General features: G+C 43.1%; 1 protein-coding gene across 1 annotated transcript in view; it reads right to left on the minus strand.

The window, feature by feature from the left end:
- LOC139555114 (juxtaposed with another zinc finger protein 1-like) overlaps positions 1-20,848 on the minus strand; it is a 42,821-nt gene that overhangs the window by 7,470 nt on the left and 14,503 nt on the right. The window contains exon 2 of the mRNA XM_071368604.1: positions 2,324-2,396. Within this exon, the coding sequence (XP_071224705.1) occupies positions 2,324-2,396 (73 nt within the window). The remainder of the gene's footprint in view (positions 1-2,323; positions 2,397-20,848) is intronic.

Below are 20,848 nucleotides of genomic sequence, written 5' to 3' on the forward strand. Positions count from 1 at the left end.
GTCTGGACTAAGTGCCAGCGCCTCGTGAATTTGGATTTGTGAACTAAACGCGCAAACAAAAAGGAGGTATTTGGACTTTATCGAACAAAACAAATATTTATTGTGGAACTGGGATTCCTGGGAGTGCATTCCGATGAAGAGCATCAAAGGTAAGTGAATATTTGTAATGCTATTTCGGACTTCTGTTGACTCCACAACATGGCGGGTATCTGTATGGCTTATTTTTGTGTCTGAGCGCTGTACTCAGATTATTGCATGGTGGGCTTTTTCCGTAAAGCTTTTTAAAAATCTGACAGAGCGTTTGCATTAAGGAGAAGTATATCTTTAATTCCATGCATAACACTTGTATTTTCATCAACATTTATGATGAGTATTTCAGTAAATTGATGTGGCTCTCTGCAAAATCACTGGATGTTTTGGAAGCAAAACATTACACGCCAAGGTAAACTGAGATTTTTGGATATAAATATGAACTTTATCGAACAAAACATACATGTATTGTGTAACATGAAGTCCTATGAGTGTCATCTGATTAAGATCATCAAAGGTTAGTGATTCATTTTATCTCTATTTCTGCTTTTTGTGACTCCTCTCTTTGGCTGGAAAGATGGCTGTGTTTTTCTGTGACTTGGCGCTGACCTAACATAATCGCATGGTATGCTTTCGTCGTAAAGCCTTTTTGAAATCGGACACTGTGGTGGGATTAACAACAAGTTTAACTTTAAAATTGTGTATAATACTTGTATGTTTGAGGAATTTTAATTATGAGATTTCTGTTGTTTGAATTTGGCGCCCTGCACTTTCACTGGCTGTTGTCAAATCGATCCCGTTAACAGGATTTCAGCCGTAAGAAGTTAAACAGCTTGGAAAATTCCAGAAAATGATGTCATGGCTTTAAAAGCTTCTGATAGGCTAATTGACATAATTTGAGTCAATTGGAGGTGTACCTGTGGATGTATTTCAAGGCCTATCTTCAAACTCAGTGCCTCTTTGCTTGACATCATGGGAAAATCAAAAGAAATCAGCCAAGACCTCAGAAAAAATGTTTTGTAGACCTCCACAAGTCTGGTTCATCCTTGGGAATAACTTCCAAACTCCTGAAGGTACCACGTTCATCTGTACAAACAATAGTATGCAAGTATAAACACCAGGGGACCACGCAGCCATCATACCGCTCAGGAATTAGGCGCGTTCTGTCTCCTAGAGATTAACATACTTTGGTGCGAAAAGCGCAAATCAATCCCAGAACAACAGCAAAGGACCTTGTGAAGATGCTGGAGGAAACAGGTACAAAAGTATCTATATCCACAGTAAAACGAGTCCTATATCTACATAACCTGGAAGGACGCTCAGTAAGGAAGAAGCCACTGCTCCAAAACCACCATAAAAAAGCCAGACTACGGTTTGCAACTGCACATGGGGACAAAGATCGTACTTTTTGGAGAAATGTCCTCTGGTCTGATGAAACAAAAATAGAACTGTTTGGCCATAATGACCAATGTTATGTTTGGAGGATAAAGGGGAATGCTCGCAAGCCGAAGAACACCATCCCAACCGTGAAGCACGGGGGTGGTAGCATCATGTTGTGGGGGTGCTTTGCTGCCGGAGGGACTGGTGCACTTCACAAAATAGATGGCATCATGAGGCAGGAAAATTATGTGGATATATTGAAGCAACATCTCAAGACATCAGTCAGGAAGTTAAAGCTTGGTTGCAAATGGGTCTTCCAAATGGACAATGACCCCAAGCTTACTTCCAAAGTTGTGGCAAAATGGCTTAAGGACAACAAAGTCAAGGTATTGGAGTGGCCATCACAAAGCCCTGACCTAAACCCTATAGAACATTTGTGGGCAGAACTGAAAAAGTGTGTGCGAGCAAGGAGGTCTACAAACCTGACTCAGTTACACCAGCTCTGTCAGGAGGAATGGGCCAAAATTCACCCAACTTATTGTGGGAAGCTTGTGGAAGGCTACCCGAAACGTTTGACCCAAGTTGAACAATTTAAAGGCAACGCTACCAACTACTAATTGAGTGTATGTAAACTTCTGACCCACTGGGAATGTGATGAAAGAAATAATTCTCTCTACTATTATTCTGACATTTCACATTCTTAAAATAAAGTGGTGATCCTAACTGAACTAAGACAGGGAATTTTTACTAGGATTAAATGCCAGAAATTGTGAAAAACTGAGTTTAAATGTATTTGGCTAAGGTGTATATAAACTTCCGACTTCAACTGTAATATTTTAAATTGGATATAACTGTGTTAATCTTGCTGGACCCCATGAAGAGTAGTTGCTGCGTCCTGTGGTATGTATGTTACCTGTTGATGTAGCTCAGGGCCAGGTAGGTGGGCTGTTGTTGCTCCTGTTTCTCCAGAACACGAGGATCTGTGTCTGAGACAGAGACAGAGAGAGAGAGGGAGAGGGTGAGCGGGAGAGAGAGGGTGAGCGGGAGAGAGAGGGAGAGGGTGAGCGGGAGAGAGGGAGAGGGCGTGCGAGAGAGAGGGGCGAGCGAGAGAGAGGGGCGAGAAAGAGGGAACGGGGAAAGAGAGAGAGGGGGGCGAGGGAGAGAGAGGGGCGAGCGAGGGGTGGGGAAAGAGAGGGGCGAGCGAGAGAGAGAGTCGAGAGAGAGGGTGAGAGAGAGCAAGAGAGAGAGAGGGGCGAGAGAGAGGGGTAAAAGAGAGAGAGGCGAGAGAGTGTGGCGAGAGAGAGTGGCGAGTGAGAGAGAGAGGGGTGAGCGAGAGAGGGGCGAGGGAGAGAGAGGGGCGAGGGAGAGAGAGTGGCGCGAGAGAGGCGAGGGAGAGAGAGGGAAAGAGGCGAGCGAGAGAGAGAGGGGGGAGCGAGAGAGAGAGGCGAGAGAGACGGTAGAGAGAGAGAGAGGCAAAAGAGAGAGAGGCGAGAGAGAGTGGCGAGAGAAAGAGAGAGAGGTGCGAGCGAGCGAGAGAGAGGGGTGAGAGAGAGGGACGAGAGAGAGAGGGGCGAGAGAGAGTGGCACGCGAGAGAGAGATGCGCGCGAGAGAGAGAGGCGTGCGAGAAAGAGGGAATGGGGAAAGAGAGAGAGAGAGGGGCGAGCGAGAGAGAGGGAACAGGGAAAGAGAGAGAGGGGTGCGAGGGAGAGAGGGGCGAGGGAAAGAGGGGCGAGCGAGAGAGGAGAGAGAGAGAGGCGAGAGAGAGGGTGAGAGAGAGAGAGAGCGAGAGCGAGAGGGGCGAGAGAGAGAGAGAGGGGCGAGAGAGAGAGGCAAAAGAGAGAGAAGGGCGAGAGAGAGAGAGAGGCAAAAGAGAGAGAGGGGCGAGAGAGAGAGGCAAAAGAGAGAGAGAGGTGAGAGAGAGTGGCGAGAGAAAGAGAGAGAGGGGCGAGTGAGAGAGAGGGGCGAGGGAGAGAGAGGCGCGAGGGAGAGAGAGAGGGGCGAGCGAGGGAGAGAGGGGCGAGCGAGAGAGAGGGGAAGAGAGAGACGGGCGAGGGAGAGAGAGGTGCGAGAGAGAGGGAGAGAGAGAGGGGCGAGCGAGGGAGAGAGAGGGGCGAGCGAGAGAGAGGGGAAGAGAGGGGCGAGCGAGAGAGAGGGGAAGAGAGAGGCGAGCGAGAGAGAGAGAGGCGAGAGAGACGGGAGAGAGAGGGGCGATGGAGAGAGAGGGGCGAGAGATAGAAAAGGGGTAGTTAGTGTAAAATAGATTGATTCAACTTAAATTAGGACATACATACTGAAAGACTTCAAGACAGAATTTATCAGCATGGTACATGAGAAGCACAAGGGGAGACAACCTGGTAGCAAACATCCAGTCCAGTACACCAGTTTTACTGAAAGTGCTTGTATATGGAGGTTTCGGGTAAGTATGATTTATGGAGGAAATCAGTATGCAGTAAGGTGAAATGGGTGTATGTCTGTCGTGAAATGGGTGTATGTCTGTCTCCCTCTATCTGTGTGTGTTTGTGTGTGTGGATGGCGGTTGGATATATATGGATAATAAATAGGCTGTATTAGTAAAGATATTCCTTGACCTGTCAATTGTAGCAGGGGGTTGATTACATAGTACCATGGTACAGAGAGGGTTATGTCACCAAGAACACTGTACATAGTACCATGGTACAGAGAGGGTTATGTCACCAAGAACACTGTACATAGTACCATGGTACAGAGAGGGTTATGTAACCAAGAACACTGTACATAGTACCATGGTACAGAGAGGGTTATGTCACCAAGAACACTGTACATAGTACCATGGTAGAGAGGGGGTTATGTCACCAAGAACACTGTACATAGTACCATGGTAGAGAGGGGGTTATGTCACCAAGAACACTGTACATAGTACCATGGTACAGAGAGGGTTATGTCACCAAGAACACTGTACATAGTACCATGGTACAGAGAGGGTTATGTCACCAAGAACACTGTACATAGTACCATGGTAGAGAGAGGGTTATGTCACCAAGAACACTGTACATAGTACCATGGTAGAGAGGGGGTTATGTCACCAAGAACACTGTACATAGTACCATGGTAGAGAGAGGGCTATGTCACCAAGAACACTGTACATAGTACCATGGTACAGAGAGGGTTATGTCACCAAGAACACTGTACATAGTACCATGGTACAGAGAGGGTTATGTCACCAAGAACACTGTACATAGTACCATGGTACAGAGAGGGTTATGTCACCAAGAACACTGTACATAGTACCATGGTAGAGAGAGGGTTATGTCACCAAGAACACTGTACATAGTACCATGGTACAGAGAGGGTTATGTCACCAAGAACACTGTACATAGTACCATGGTACAGAGAGGGTTATGTCACCAAGAACACTGTACATAGTACCATGGTACAGAGAGGGTTATGTCACCAAGAACACTGTACATAGTACCATGGTACAGAGAGGGTTATGTCACCAAGAACACTGTACATAGTACCATGGTACAGAGAGGGTTATGTCACCAGGAACACTGTACATAGTACCATGGTAGAGAGGGGGTTATGTCACCAAGAACACTGTACATAGTACCATGGTACAGAGAGGGTTATGTCACCAGGAACACTGTACATAGTACCATGGTAGAGAGGGGGTTATGTCACCAAGAACACTGTACATAGTACCATGGTACAGAGAGGGTTATGTAACCAGGAACACTGAACATAGTACCATGGTACAGAGAGGGTTATGTCACCAAGAACACTGTACATAGTACCATGGTAGAGAGGGGGTTATGTCACCAAGAACACTGTACATAGTACCATGGTAGAGAGGGGGTTATGTCACCAAGAACACTGTACATAGTACCATGGTAGAGAGGGGGTTATGTCACCAAGAACACTGTACATAGTACCATGGTAGAGAGGGGGTTATGTCACCAAGAACACTGTACATAGTACCATGGTAGAGAGGGGGTTATGTCACCAAGAACGCTGTACATAGTACCATGGTACAGAGAGGGTTATGTCACCAAGAACACTGTACATAGTACCATGGTACAGAGAGGGTTATGTCACCAAGAACACTGTACATAGTACCATGGTAGAGAGAGGGTTATGTCACCAAGAACACTGTACATAGTACCATGGTAGAGAGGGGGTTATGTCACCAAGAACACTGTACATAGTACCATGGTAGAGAGAGGGCTATGTCACCAAGAACACTGTACATAGTACCATGGTACAGAGAGGGTTATGTCACCAAGAACACTGTACATAGTACCATGGTACAGAGAGGGTTATGTCACCAAGAACACTGTACATAGTACCATGGTACAGAGAGGGTTATGTCACCAAGAACACTGTACATAGTACCATGGTACAGAGAGGGTTATGTCACCAAGAACACTGTACATAGTACCATGGTACAGAGAGGGTTATGTCACCAAGAACACTGTACATAGTACCATGGTAGAGAGGGGGTTATGTCATCAAGAACACTGTACATAGTACCATGGTACAGAGAGGGTTATGTAACCAGGAACACTGTACATAGTACCATGGTACAAAGAGGGTTATGTAACCAGGAACACTGTACATAGTACCATGGTACAGAGAGGGTTATGTCACCAAGAACACTGTACATAGTACCATGGTACAGAGAGGGTTATGTAACCAGGAACACTGTACATAGTACCATGGTACAGAGAGGGTTATGTCACCAAGAACACTGTACATAGTACCATGGTACAGAGAGGGTTATGTCACCAAGAACACTGTACATAGTACCATGGTAGAGAGAGGGTTATGTCACCAAGAACACTGTACATAGTACCATGGTACAGAGAGGGTTATGTCACCAAGAACACTGTACATAGTACCATGGTACAGAGAGGGTTATGTCACCAAGAACACTGTACATAGTACCATGGTACAGAGAGGGTTATGTCACCAAGAACACTGTACATAGTACCATGGTACAGAGAGGGTTATGTCACCAAGAACACTGTACATAGTACCATGGTAGAGAGAGGGTTATGTCACCAAGAACACTGTACATAGTACCATGGTAGAGAGGGGGTTATGTCACCAAGAACACTGTACATAGTACCATGGTAGAGAGGGGGTTATGTCACCAAGAACACTGTACATAGTACCATGGTACAGAGAGGGTTATGTCACCAGGAACACTGTACATAGTACCATGGTAGAGAGGGGGTTATGTCACCAAGAACACTGTACATAGTACCATGGTACAGAGAGGGTTATGTAACCAGGAACACTGTACATAGTACCATGGTACAGAGAGGGTTATGTCACCAAGAACACTGTACATAGTACCATGGTAGAGAGGGGGTTATGTCACCAAGAACACTGTACATAGTACCATGGTAGAGAGGGGGTTATGTCACCAAGAACACTGTACATAGTACCATGGTAGAGAGGGGGTTATGTCACCAAGAACACTGTACATAGTACCATGGTAGAGAGGGGGTTATGTCACCAAGAACACTGTACATAGTACCATGGTAGAGAGGGGGTTATGTCACCAAGAACACTGTACATAGTACCATGGTACAGAGAGGGTTATGTCACCAAGAACACTGTACATAGTACCATGGTACAGAGAGGGTTATGTCACCAAGAACACTGTACATAGTACCATGGTAGAGAGAGGGTTATGTCACCAAGAACACTGTACATAGTACCATGGTAGAGAGGGGGTTATGTCACCAAGAACACTGTACATAGTACCATGGTAGAGAGAGGGCTATGTCACCAAGAACACTGTACATAGTACCATGGTACAGAGAGGGTTATGTCACCAGGAACACTGTACATAGTACCATGGTACAGAGAGGGTTATGTCACCAAGAACACTGTACATAGTACCATGGTACAGAGAGGGTTATGTCACCAAGAACACTGTACATAGTACCATGGTACAGAGAGGGTTATGTCACCAAGAACACTGTACATAGTACCATGGTAGAGAGGGGGTTATGTCACCAAGAACACTGTACATAGTACCATGGTACAGAGAGGGTTATGTAACCAGGAACACTGTACATAGTACCATGGTACAGAGAGGGTTATGTAACCAGGAACACTGTACATAGTACCATGGTACAGAGAGGGTTATGTCACCAAGAACACTGTACATAGTACCATGGTACAGAGAGGGTTATGTAACCAGGAACACTGTACATAGTACCATGGTACAGAGAGGGTTATGTCACCAAGAACACTGTACATAGTACCATGGTACAGAGAGGGTTATGTCACCAAGAACACTGTACATAGTACAGAGAGGGTTATGTAACCAAGAACACTGTACATAGTACCATGGTACAGAGAGGGTTATGTCACCAAGAACACTGTACATAGTACCATGGTAGAGAGGGGGTTATGTCACCAAGAACACTGTACATAGTACCATGGTACAGAGAGGGTTATGTCACCAAGAACACTGTACATAGTACCATGGTACAGAGAGGGTTATGTAACCAGGAACACTGTACATAGTACCATGGTAGAGAGGGTTATGTCACCAAGAACACTGTACATAGTACCATGGTACAGAGAGGGTTATGTAACCAGGAACACTGTACATAGTACCATGGTACAGAGAGGGTTATGTCACCAAGAACACTGTACATAGTACCATGGCACAGAGAGGGTTATGTCACCAAGAACACTGTACATAGTACCATGGTACAGAGAGGGTTATGTCACCAAGAACACTGTACATAGTACCATGGTACAGAGAGGGTTATGTCACCAAGAACACTGTACATAGTACCATGGTACAGAGAGGGTTATGTCACCAAGAACACTGTACATAGTACCATGGTACAGAGAGGGTTATGTCACCAAGAACACTGTACATAGTACCATGGTACAGAGAGGGTTATGTAACCAAGAACACTGTACATAGTACCATGGTACAGAGAGGGTTACACGCAACCCAAACCGGCTGCGCTATCGTGCATAAATGTATTTTGTCCCCCCACACCAAACGCGATCATGACACGCAGGTTAAAATATCAAAACAAACTCTGAACCAATGACATTAATTTGGGGACAGGTCGAAAAGCATTAAACATGTATGGCAATTTAGCTAGTTAGCTTGCACTTGCTAGCTAACGTTAATTTGTCCTATTTAGCTAGCTTGCTGTTGCTAGCTAATTTGTCCTTGGATATAAACATTGAGTTGTTATTTTACCTGAAATGCACAAGGACCTCTACTCCGACAATTAATCCACACATAAATGGCCAACCGAATCGTTTCTTGTCGTCTCTCCTCCTTCCAGGCTTTTTCATCTTTGAACTTATATGGTGATCGCATCTAAACTTTCACTGTATTACCACGACTACCGGCAACAAAGTTCGTCTTTCAATCACCCACGTGGGTATAACCAATGAGAAGATGGCACGTGGGTACCTGCTTCTATAAACCAATGAGGAGATGGGAGAGGCAGGACTTTCAGCGCGATCTGCGTCAGAAATAGGAATGACTTCTATTTTAGCCCTTGGCGTCGCAGACGCTCGTTGGTGCGCACGAGCAGTGTGGGTGCAATAATTGAATAACATGGATTTCTAAATGTATTTTGCGACGCTCGCGCACGCGTCGTGTCCGGTCTGGTCAGCATGTTATGTACAGGGGATGGAAGGAGTTGGAGGTTATGATGGATATACTAGAAATTTCACAGAAACACACGCACACACTGCAGGAGGGAGCTTCCACTGCCTCGGGCCACCAGCCCAAACTTAAAAAACTGAGCGTGTGAGCATGAGAGTGTGTGAGTGTGTGCATGTGTGTGACAGAGAGAGTGTGTACAATGTGATGAATGTGTGCTAAGCCACAAGTCCACACTACCACCATGTGGTCAACAGGGTGAACGCCCACTACACTGAGTGTAAATACAGTCAATAGCCGAATACATATGCAATGCAATGGATTGTTGTGAATGTGTACAGCCTAATTCATAAAGCCTACCTTACGTACCTACGCAACACAAGAACACAATTAGCTAAGCAAAATGGTGATCCTGCGTACTTGTGTCAAGTTTATAATTGATATTTTTGCTCCACAACTATGCAGTGCAGTGTACTTGACAGAGTTTACACGTATTTAATCTGATGTGCACTTATCATGAGTCAACCACACTGTGCTTAAGTGTACATACTATTACATATGTTTAACTTTTAGAATATATTGTGCTTCTGAGTATCAGTTCAGCCTTGATGTGAGCCTCAATACATGTGTGAGAGGAGACAATGTGTGTCTATGTATGTAATTATGGTTGTGTGTATAATGGTTCACAGATGACCAGAGCTAGATTTTCTCTGTGCCATTTTTAACAGTCTCCCTCTGTGTGTGTGTGTGTGTGTGTGTGTGTGTGTGTGTGTGTGTGTGTGTGTGTGTGTGTGTGTGGTCTTGGAAGTACTTTGGCTTCAGACATTCACACCTCATAATTAAGAAAGAATGAAGACTTCCCACAGTGCAGGAGCACACCAAGGAGACCAACAAACACCCGTACAACCTGACAAACAAACACACACACAAAAAGCAGTCTCTCTCGCTCCCTCTCCCTTTCTGAATCTCTCACACACACGTCTGAGGTGGTCCACTGAGGTGGTCTTAAGCAGGTTTTTACTGCCGTGCTTTAATCATTCTACCTGCTGCTGAGATCCAGAAACCAGAACACTTAACTTAGTCTACATACACTCTATGAGAGCGAGAGAGAGAGATACAGAGAGAGAGAGAGAGAGATACAGAGAGAGAGAGAGAGAGAGAGAGATACAGAGAGCGAGATAGAGATATACAGAGAGAGAGATACAGAGAGAGAGAGATACAGAGAGATACAGAGAGAGAGAGAGAGAGAGCGAGAGAGAGCGAGAGAGAGGGAGAGAGAGGGAGAGAGAGAAACAGAGAGAGAGATACAGAGAGAGAAAGAGATACAGAGAGAGAGATAGAGATACAGAGAGCGAGATATACAGAGAGAGAGATACAGAGAGAGAGATACAGAGATAGAGATACAGAGATACAGAGAGAGAGATACAGAGATACAGAGATACAGAGAGAGAGATACAGAGAGAGAAAGAGATACAGAGAGAGAGATAGAGATACAGAGAGCGAGATATACAGAGAGAGAGATACAGAGAGAGAGATACAGAGAGAGAGATACAGAGATACAGAGAGAGATACAGAGATACAGAGAGAGAGATACAGAGATACAGAGATACAGAGAGAGAGATACAGAGATACAGAGATACAGAGATAGAGATACAGAGATACAGAGAGAGAGATACAGAGATACAGAGAGAGAGATACAGAGATACAGAGAGAGAGATACAGAGATACAGAGATACAGAGATACAGAGAGAGAGAGGGAGCGAGAGGAGCAGAGGTCATAGGTGGGTGAAGAGAGCGACAGTAAAGCATAAAAACACACCGAGACTGACGATATGTACTTATCACCGTAGGAGGCCATTCCTTATATTGCTAGAATAAAAGACGTATAGTACCAGTCAAAAGTTGACACACATACAGGGTTATGTACTCATTTCAGGGTTTTTCTTCATTTTGACTATTTTCTACATTGCAGAATAATAGTGAATACATCAAAACTATGAAATAACACATATGGAATCATGTAGTAATAAGCAAGAAAATGTTTAACAAATGAAAATATAAACAAATCAAAATATACTGAGATTCTTCAAAGCAGCCTCTAAGGATGCACGATATATCGGTGAACATATCGGAATCGGCTGATATTAGCTAAAAATGCCAACATCGGCATCAGCCCGATGTTATTTAACTAGGCAAACTGACTTGCCTAGTTAAATAAAAGAGACACAAACACACGTAAATGCCAACAAAATATTATTATTTTGTCCCCATTACTAGTAAAACTTAATCAAAACTTTTTTCTTTCAGGTACTTGCTGTGCTGTTTCGTTGTTCATTTCTTCAGTCGTTTCATTCTCAACCAGGATTTCTATGGAACACCGTTTGGGTCTTTGCGTGTCAAAACAGATACACGTCAAATAACACTATTTCATGTGTCAAATAAGCTTGTTGACCAATCAGGATCTTTATATGACTGCACGTCACATAATAATTTTACGCATTTATAAAAATAAAAAAACGTAGTTATTACACATTGATTACACTATCAATCGTATTTCATATGTCACAACGATTCATCGATACGTATGCTATGATGCTGGTAAAGTTCTCGTGCACCTACAGCGCTGGTCATTAAAAAAAAGCTAGCTATCTCATGGATGCAAACAATGTTCTTCCCCAAAAACATAGCAAAACGACAAATCTGTTTCAGTACCTATATAGTTAGCTAGCTACACCGTTTGGCTACACCGTTTAGCTAGCTAACTATATAGCTTGGCGTCATCATCTAAAATAACCCTAATTTATAAGACAGTTCTTATTTGATTAATGGGGGTGGGACCCATCTATGTGAAGCTAGCCACAATAAGGATTAGGCACAATAGTGGAATTTGCGGTTAGCCTTCAAAATAAAGGTATGGCATAATTCTACTATTTGTATTAATTTGCATCACTGTCAATTACATACTTTTATTTTGAAGGCAAACCGCAAATTCCACTATTGTGCCTAATCCTTATTATGGCTAGCTTCACAACACATAACCCGGTCCGGTCGAGCCTCACTAGCCAGATGGCTGCTTATAACGTGAGCTTTGGGCAACAGGGTAAAATAGCTGACTAGCTATTTATTTTCATGAACTGAAGTTCAATTTCAATAGGCGAACAAGTGGCAACCTAGCTAATACTTACTCACAAAGATTCCTAAATCATTGCTAAGAATTATGAAAATTACTGCAGTTTCTACTGGTCATTGTTTTCAGGCTGGTTGTATTGGTGCTAGCTAGGTACCAAGCTAAAGCTAGCTACCCCAGAAGTTGTGGTCGAACAAATTATGCTTTATTACCAATGCGGTATTGTAAACACATCGTTCGTGGCCGGCGTTTGCAGACTTTTTTGTACAGCTTTGACAGTGCTACTGTATCCTTTTTGACACGCAAAGACCCAAACGGCGTTCCATAGTATGTATGTCGTGAAGCTAATAGCAGTGACGCTATTACTGTGTAACTCTGGTAGGGCAACATCTGAAAAATAGCGCACTTGGTAGTGTGTACCGGTGCCAACATCACCCACGACTGAGAACGGTTGATTGTCAAGGGCAATGAATTCCGTTGTCTTGGCTTTAATGGATTTCGCCATTGAGTTGTCTCGCTGCAATTTTCTTACTCTTTCAAATGACTGTTCCACTTGTTGACTGATCGATCCACACAGCAGACATTGTGGGCTAGATTAGAAATGCTGTGTGGCAAGTGAACCACAAAATTTTACGTGGAGTCATTACATCATGTACCTACGTTATATTGGTATGCACGTCAGCTTTGACATCGATTTTTAACATCGGCGTTAAACTAGACATCGGGCCGATACTGATGTTGGTATTTTTAGCTAATATCAGCCGATTCCGATATGTTCACCGATATATCGTGCATCCCTAATTGAGACCAAGGTCTCTTTTACAAGGGAGCCCTGGATTTCACAATTACGGCAGCGTAGGACCATAGGAAATACACCAATAAAATACAAATACTGTGCTAACCCTACGCAACACAATCATGCAAAACAACCACATTCCTCAGTAGAGGTCCTCAATCTACATTCTGAATTGCCTGTAAGGTATTCTAAAGATAGTTCTTCGTACCTCACTTATGGAACAAAAAGCATTTTTTCCCTAAATATTTTAGTGGGAGACGGAATTTAAAAAATTCGCCATCCTTGTGACCGGGTTTGGTATCTCGTACTTCTAAATGTTAGTAACAACAATGTTAGGTAATGCAGGAGTTTTAAAGGGCTTTATTAATTAACAGAATGCAGTGTTTCGACCTAGCTAGCATACAACAGAATGTCAAGTAGAGCTGGGCGATAGATCTAATTAATTTGATTAATTTAAATGTATGTTTTTGCATGATATTCCAAATTCCCGTATCGCCAGAATCAAGGTTTAGTTATTTTTCTGTTTTTATGAGTGTTTATGTCTGCTTGTTCTCGTGGTGTATTTTTGGTCCTTTGCTCCTCTGTGCACATTCCCATTTACACCAGAGATCTGTATATAATGATGAGATGCAAGTCTCCGCCCTAACAATGGGAGTTGTTCTCCCAAAGGCGGGAAGGCAGGCGACAAGATTAGGTCCAAAATATATTTTAGAAAGAGGTTGCTTCGCCTCCTCCGCTATGGTTTACACATACACCAAGCCCCTCCCCCTGCATCTCATGCCAACAAAATTGAGAGATCACATCTTCCTCTCTGAAAAGTTGTTTAAACTCACCATCTGTATTTGAGGTTTGGTCCAACAGAATCGGTCAAATGGACACCAAATCACAGTAAAACATTATTTTACTGTAATAGAGAAGATACATTTTCTAACGATACCCTTTTTATGTCTCAACTACTCACATTGTGCGCAGAGCAGACGCTACTAAAACGAGAGTATCAATGAACATTGATTCTGTAAAATGAATCCTCAGGTTGTTGCGACATTGGGGTACCAAGTACCGGTAGAAGCATTATAGCCAAAGACCGTTTAAAAAATGTGCAATAAGCATAAAATAATTATATACACGGAATTGGCAACTAGTTCTATTTCTCATTCTGACAAATAAGGTAGGCCACTTGATTTCAACATCTGAACAAAGTGGACATGCTGTTCAAACAGTTGGAGACAGACAGAAGGGTGTGTTCATAACAATTCAATTGTTCAACCTTGTTAGCTAGTAAATAGATTGTTGGCTAAACTGAAATATAAAGATTAGCTGGCTAATCACTAGCACGTGGGCTTGAGAGATTGTTGATAAGACCTGTGCCTGCTACAAGAAGTTAGTCATTATTATCGAATGTGTATTATGCATGGTTCTTGTTAAATTTGTAACTAAAAAGGGAATTTTCAGAGTGGCATGTATTCATGGATGCCAGGCTTCTCCAAATATTTGACCAATAAAAAATTATACAATAAAAATTCTCTCTGTGTTTTCATAATTTTCCGTCAATTCGCAACTGGCTGAATCTCACCGGAGAAATAATCTGAGGGAAACAGCGCCCTTCTGTCTCAGTATGTAGCCCATGTATAGGATGCTGTCTGGAACAAATGAGTATAACATGTTGCTGATGTAGCATTTGATTGATGCCAACACGCATTTGGCCTCCCTTGATAAAAATCAATGATCAAGGAATTAGCAAATTAGCAAATTGTGGGTTGCCATGGTGCAGCCAGTTTGGATTTGGCTACAGAGCAATCCCCCCCAAAAATATGGAAAACGTGTCAATTTCTGGTCTGCTTGTGTTGATGTCCAGCAGTAGCTAGCATGCTAAATCTGCACTTTCCTAATCTAACCATAAATGAATATGTTGTGCCACTGGCCTGAGACGATTGAAGTTCAATATGTGGCCTAGATGTAGGCTCGCGTTAACCAGCTAGCTAACTTAGTGGTTCATTGTTGTCCATGCGAGGAATTTAGGCTAGCAAGCATCTTACTTATTGTTTGGCGTCATTTGTTTGGCGTCATTTCCGGTCACAACTTGTAGACTTGTTTACGTGCTGCTGTGCGGTTTGTTGCTAACCTTATGGTTTTTACTTTTTAATTACCGTTTTATATTTACATTTTTTCCCCTCGCTTGACTTTTTTCATACAACTTTTTCACCCCAGACGCTTCATCTGGACGTGGATCATCAGGACCTCCACCAGCCGAAGCTAAGTAGTAACATTAACATTATGCCTTCTAATTGCAGTCGCTGTACTCATAATACACAGGAGAACGATCGCCTTATGGAGAGGATAGCCGTGCTGCAAGCCCAGCTTCAGACGCAATCGTTAGGCAAGGGTAATTTAAGTGTAGGAAAGGACGAAACAGCGTCTGTACCATCAATAAGTACAGATTGTAGTATAAATCCCACTCACACAGTCCCCGCAGCCGGACAACTTTCTCATGGATTCTGGAAGGAAATGCTGTAGGAATGCTCATCCGGTCATTCATTCAGCCGACAGAAACTTTCAACGGGTTCTCCCCATTAAGCAACGGGTCGGAGTCAGAGGCCAAACCTTCTCTGGTCTCTCCTCCTCCCGTTATGGGGTCTGAGACGCCGAAGCCTCCCACTATTAGCTCTGACAAATTGAAAACCCTAGTCATTAGACTTAAAACGAATCATCCAGCGATCATACACTGTTTACCAGGGGGCAGGGCTACTGACGTTAAGGCTAATCTGAAGTTGGTGCTGGCTAAGGCTAAAACTGCCGAGTGTAGAGAGTATAGGGATATTGTTATCCACGTCGGCAACAACGATGTTAGGATGAAACAGTCAAAGGTCACCAAGCGCAACATAGCTTCAGCGTGTAAATCAGCTAGAAGGATATGTCGGCATCGAATCATTTTCTCTCTTTCTCATTTTCTCAAGAGGTGTTTTGCAACCATATGGGCATTAATTCGCTCTTGTTCCAATTTATTCTGTATCCCGAGAAGGTACCAAACAAATTAATCACATCAGGAATAGCTGGAAAACTGGCTTGGGGTTCTGTTACATAGAGGAAAATGTAATCTGCGTATAGGGAAATCTTATTTAGAGTATCTTTAGTATTATAGCCGTGTATTGCTGCATGAGATCTGATCACCTGAGCGAGAGGTTCAATAATTAGAGCAAAGAGCATAGGCGACAGCGCACAACCCTGCCTTGTCCCTCTATAAAAGGTTAAATTGGGGCGACAATGATTGGTTAGTGAGTATTCTCGCACAGCGGTTCCTATATAAAAGCTGGATCCAATTTATGAACCCATCTTCAATATTACATTTCTGTAGGACCTTGAATAGATAGGACCACTCAACTTGGTCAAAGGCCTTTTCGGCGTCAAGAGATATAACGGCAAGGTCCACGTTGGGTAACCTCTGAGCATACATAATGTTGAAGAGGCGCCTGAGATTGAAGAATGAGTTTCTGTTAGGGATAAAGCCGGTCTGTTCTGAATGGACCAATTTGCCCATTAAAGTGCTAAGCCTGTTAGCCAGAGTTTTTGCTAAAATCTTTTGGTCTGTATTAATAAGAGATAATGGTCTATATGACTACCTCTTCCGGATCTTTACCCTTCTTATGTATAACTGTAATGAACGCCTCATCCAAAGTAGGTGGGAGAGCTCCATCCTCATTGGCCTGAAACAACATTTTGTGCAGGTAGGGAGAGCGCATGTTGCTGAATGTTTTATAGAGTTCACCAGGGTATCCATCTGGGCCCGGGATCTTGCCACTCTTTAGAGATTTGATTGTTTCTCGAATTTCTCCAAGAGATATTTCCATATTCAGGAAGTTGGAATCTTCCTGGTTCAGGGCAGGGAGATTACAGTCCTCCAAAAGGTTTTGCATAATTAAGGGATTAAGATCCGCTTTAGATGTATATAGAGTCTCGTAAAACTGACGGAATCTGTCATTGATGTCTTTGGGGGAAGAGAGTAATTCCCCAGATGCAGATTTAACTTTGTGAATCATTCGGTCACTCACATTTTTTCTAAGTTGTCTGGCGAGTAATTTGTGTGGTTTATCACCAAACTCAAAATATTTTTGCTTGGCATAGAGAACAGATTTAGCAATTTTAGCTGAGAGAATCTAATTATATTAACATTTTATGGCTAGCATTCTCCCTATCCAGTAAGTGAATTTGTCCCTCCAAATCTACAATTTTGTCTCTGTTTTGCCTACTCCTGGCAGCCTGAAAGGAGATGATACAGCCTCTCAAATAAGCCTTCAGTGTTTCCCACAATAATGCTCGGGAAGTCTCTGTGTTGTCGTTGGTATCAAAGAAAAATGTAATTTTGTCTTTAACCTTTCTGAACCACCCATCCCGAATCCGGGATAATTGTCATCAGCAACGCTGAATAGCATAGCGCCACAGTCAAATAATATTACTAGAAAATATTCATATTCATGAAATCACAAGTGCAATATTGCAAAACACAGCTCAGCCTTTTGTTAATCCACCTGTCGTCTCAGATTTTGAAATTATGCTTTACAGCGAAAGCAATACAAGCGTTTGTGTAAGTTTATCGATCGCTCGACAAAACATTAAGTACAGTTAGCATCAGGTAACTTGGTCACGAAAATCAGAAAAGCAATCAAATTAATCGTTTACCTTTGATGATCTTCGGATGTTTTCACTCACGAGACTCCCAGTTAGACAACAAATGTTCCTTTTGTTCCATAAAGATATTTTTATATCCAAATACCTCCGTTCGTTATGTGCGTTATGCTCAGAAATCCACAGGAAAACGCGTTCACGACAACGCAGACAAAAATTCCAGATAATATCCATAATGTCCACAGAAACATGTCAAACGTTTTTTATAATCAATCCTCAGGTTGTTTTTCAAATATCTATTCGATAATATATCAACCGGGAGTGTTGGTTTTTCAATAGGACCGGGAGTAACAATGGCCGCCTTTCTCTGTTGCGCACAACTCACTCTGAGAGCCCCCACCTATCCACTTACGCAATGTGATGGTTCTCGCTCATTTTTCAAAATAAAAGCCTGAAACTATGTCTAAAGGCTGTTGACACCTTAGGGAAGCCATAGAAAAAGGAATATGGTTGATATCCCTTTAAATGGGTGATAGGGATGCAGAAGAACAGAGAGGTTTCAAAAACAGAGGCACTTCCTGATTGGATTTTCCTCAGGTTTTAGCCTGCAATATCAGTTCTGTTAAACTCACAGACAAAATTTGGACAGTTTTGGAAACTTTCGAGTGTTTTCTATCCTAATCTGACAATTATATGCATATTCTAGTTTTGGGGGCTGAGAAATAGGCAGTTTCAAATGGGTACGTTTTTTAGCCAAAAACGAAAATACTGCCCCCTACACTTAAGAAGTTTGATGTTCACAGAATGTTGGTTCTGTGAGGAGCTGAGGATTCAACCTCCAGACCCTCTCGTTTGGTACGATGTCACCCAATCTCAGGGAGAAGGTGAGTGGACTGTGGTCAGAGATTATAATATCATGATACCTCACATTACAGGTATAGGGGAGTAATTTCGCATCAACCAAAAAGTAGTCAATTCGGGTATAAACATTGTGAACATGAGAGTAAAAGGAGTATTCCCTACCCGTAGGGTTAGAGATCCTCCATATATCAAATAAGTTAGAATTTTTTATGTAGGTATTCAAGAATTCGCTTGAATAGGAGGTAGGGGTACACCGGGTAGAGGATCTATCCAAATATTGGTCTAGCACACAGTTAAGGTCCCCTCCAATGACCAGGTTAGTATGGGAGATATCTGGAATCAGGGCAAGGACTTTTGAAAAAAGAGGGGTTATCAATGTTTGGCCCATAGATATTTAGTAGAGTTACAGAAGTAGAGTGGATCTCTCCTATTACGATCACATAACGGCCCTCTTTATCCGCAATAGTGGTGCTATGTAGAAAGGGAATTCCGTTCCGTACCAGAATCGCTGTGCCTCGTTTTGGCAGAGAAGTTAGAGTGATACACTTTCCCCACCCATCTACATTTTAAGTCTGCTATGAGAATTGTTTTTCAGATGGGTTTCTTGCAAAAATATAATATCAGATGAGAGTGCTTTCAAGTGGGCTAGGACCTTGCCTCTCTTAATTGGTTCGTTTAAACCTTTGACATTCCAGGAAGTAAATGAAAGCCCCGCCTTCCTCTCGTTTGTAGTTCCTAAGGTGGCCTGCATAACACGGAATTCAATAAAAAGGTAAGAAAGCGCACCAAACCATCACGATCAGCATATGTAGCACCTACGCCCGAGCAGTATCCAACCGACCCCTCCCCCCCGGCAAGCATCTTTACTCTCCTTAGTGCTGCTTTTAATACCATCGATCACCACATTCTTTTGGAGAGATTGGAAACCCAAATTGGACTACATGGACAAGTTTTGGCCTAGTTTAGATCTTATCTGTCGGAGATATTAGTTTGTCTCTGTAGATGGTTTGTCCTCTGACAAATAAACTGTAAATCTCGGTGTTCCTCAAGGTTCCGTTTTAGGACCACTATTGTTTTCACTATATATTTTGTATTTTTGTGAAACATCATGTTAACTTTCACTGCTATGCGGACGACACACAGCTGTACATTTCGATGAAACATGGTGAAGCCCCAAAATTACCCTCGCTGGAAGCCTGTGTTTCAGACATAAGGAAGTGGATGGTGGAAAATGTTCTACTTTTAAACTTGGACAAAACAGAGATGCTAGTTCTAAGTCACAGGAAAAAAAGAGATCTGCTGTTGAATCTGACAATTAATCTTGATGTTTGTACAGTCATCTCAAATAAAACTGAAGGGCCTCGGCGTTACTCTGGACCCTGATCGCTCTTTTGACGAACATATCAAGACTGTTTCAAGGACAGCTTTTTTCCATCTATTTAAGATTGCAAAAATCAGAAACTTTCTGTCCAAAAATGATGCAGAAAAATTAATCCATGCTTTTGTCACTTCTAGGTTAGACTACTGCAATGCTCTACTTTCCATCGACCCGGATAAAGGACTAAATAAACTTCAGTTAGTGCTAAACAAGGCTGCTAGAATCTTGACTAGAACCAAAAAATTTGATCATATTACTCCAGTGCAAGCCCCTCTACACTGGCTTCCTGTTAAGGCTAGGGCTGATTTCAAGGTTTTACTGCTAACCTACAAAGCATTACATGGGCTTGCTCCTACCTATCTTTCCGATTTGGTCCTGCCGTACATACCTACTCTACTTTTAAGTCTTTATTGAAGACTCATCTTTTCAGTAAGTCCTATGATTCAGTGTAGTCTGGCCCAGGAGTGTGAAGGTGAACGGAAAAACACTGGAGCAACGAACCGCCCTTGCTGTCTCTGCCTGGCCGGTTTCCCTCTCTCCACTGGGATTCTCTGCCTCTAACCCTACTACAGGGGGCTGAGTCACTGGCTTACTGGTGCTCTTCCATGCCTTCCCATGGAGGGGTGCGTCACTTGAGTAGGTTGAGTCACTAACGTGGTCTTCCTGTCTGGATTGGCGGCCCCACCTCTGGTTCGTGCCGTGGGGGAGATCTTCGTGGGCTATACTCGGCCTTGTCTCAGGATAGTAAATTGGTGGTTGAAGACATCCCTCTATTGGTGTGGGGGCTGTGCTTTGGCAAAGTGGGTGGGGTTATATCCTGCCTGTTTGGTCCTGTCCGGGGGTATCGTCGGACGGGGCCACAGTATTTATGCTGCAATAGTTTGTGTCGTGGGGCTAGGGTCAGTCTGTTATATCTGGAGTATTTCTCCTGTTTTATCCTGTGTCCTGTGTGAATTTAAGCTCTCTCTCTCTCCCTCTCACACTCTCCCCCCCCACCTGGTGGTGCTGCTGCTCCAGTT

Source organism: Salvelinus alpinus, chromosome 26 (assembly GCF_045679555.1).
Source record: "Salvelinus alpinus chromosome 26, SLU_Salpinus.1, whole genome shotgun sequence".
In the NCBI taxonomy this organism is placed as follows: domain Eukaryota; kingdom Metazoa; phylum Chordata; class Actinopteri; order Salmoniformes; family Salmonidae; genus Salvelinus; species Salvelinus alpinus.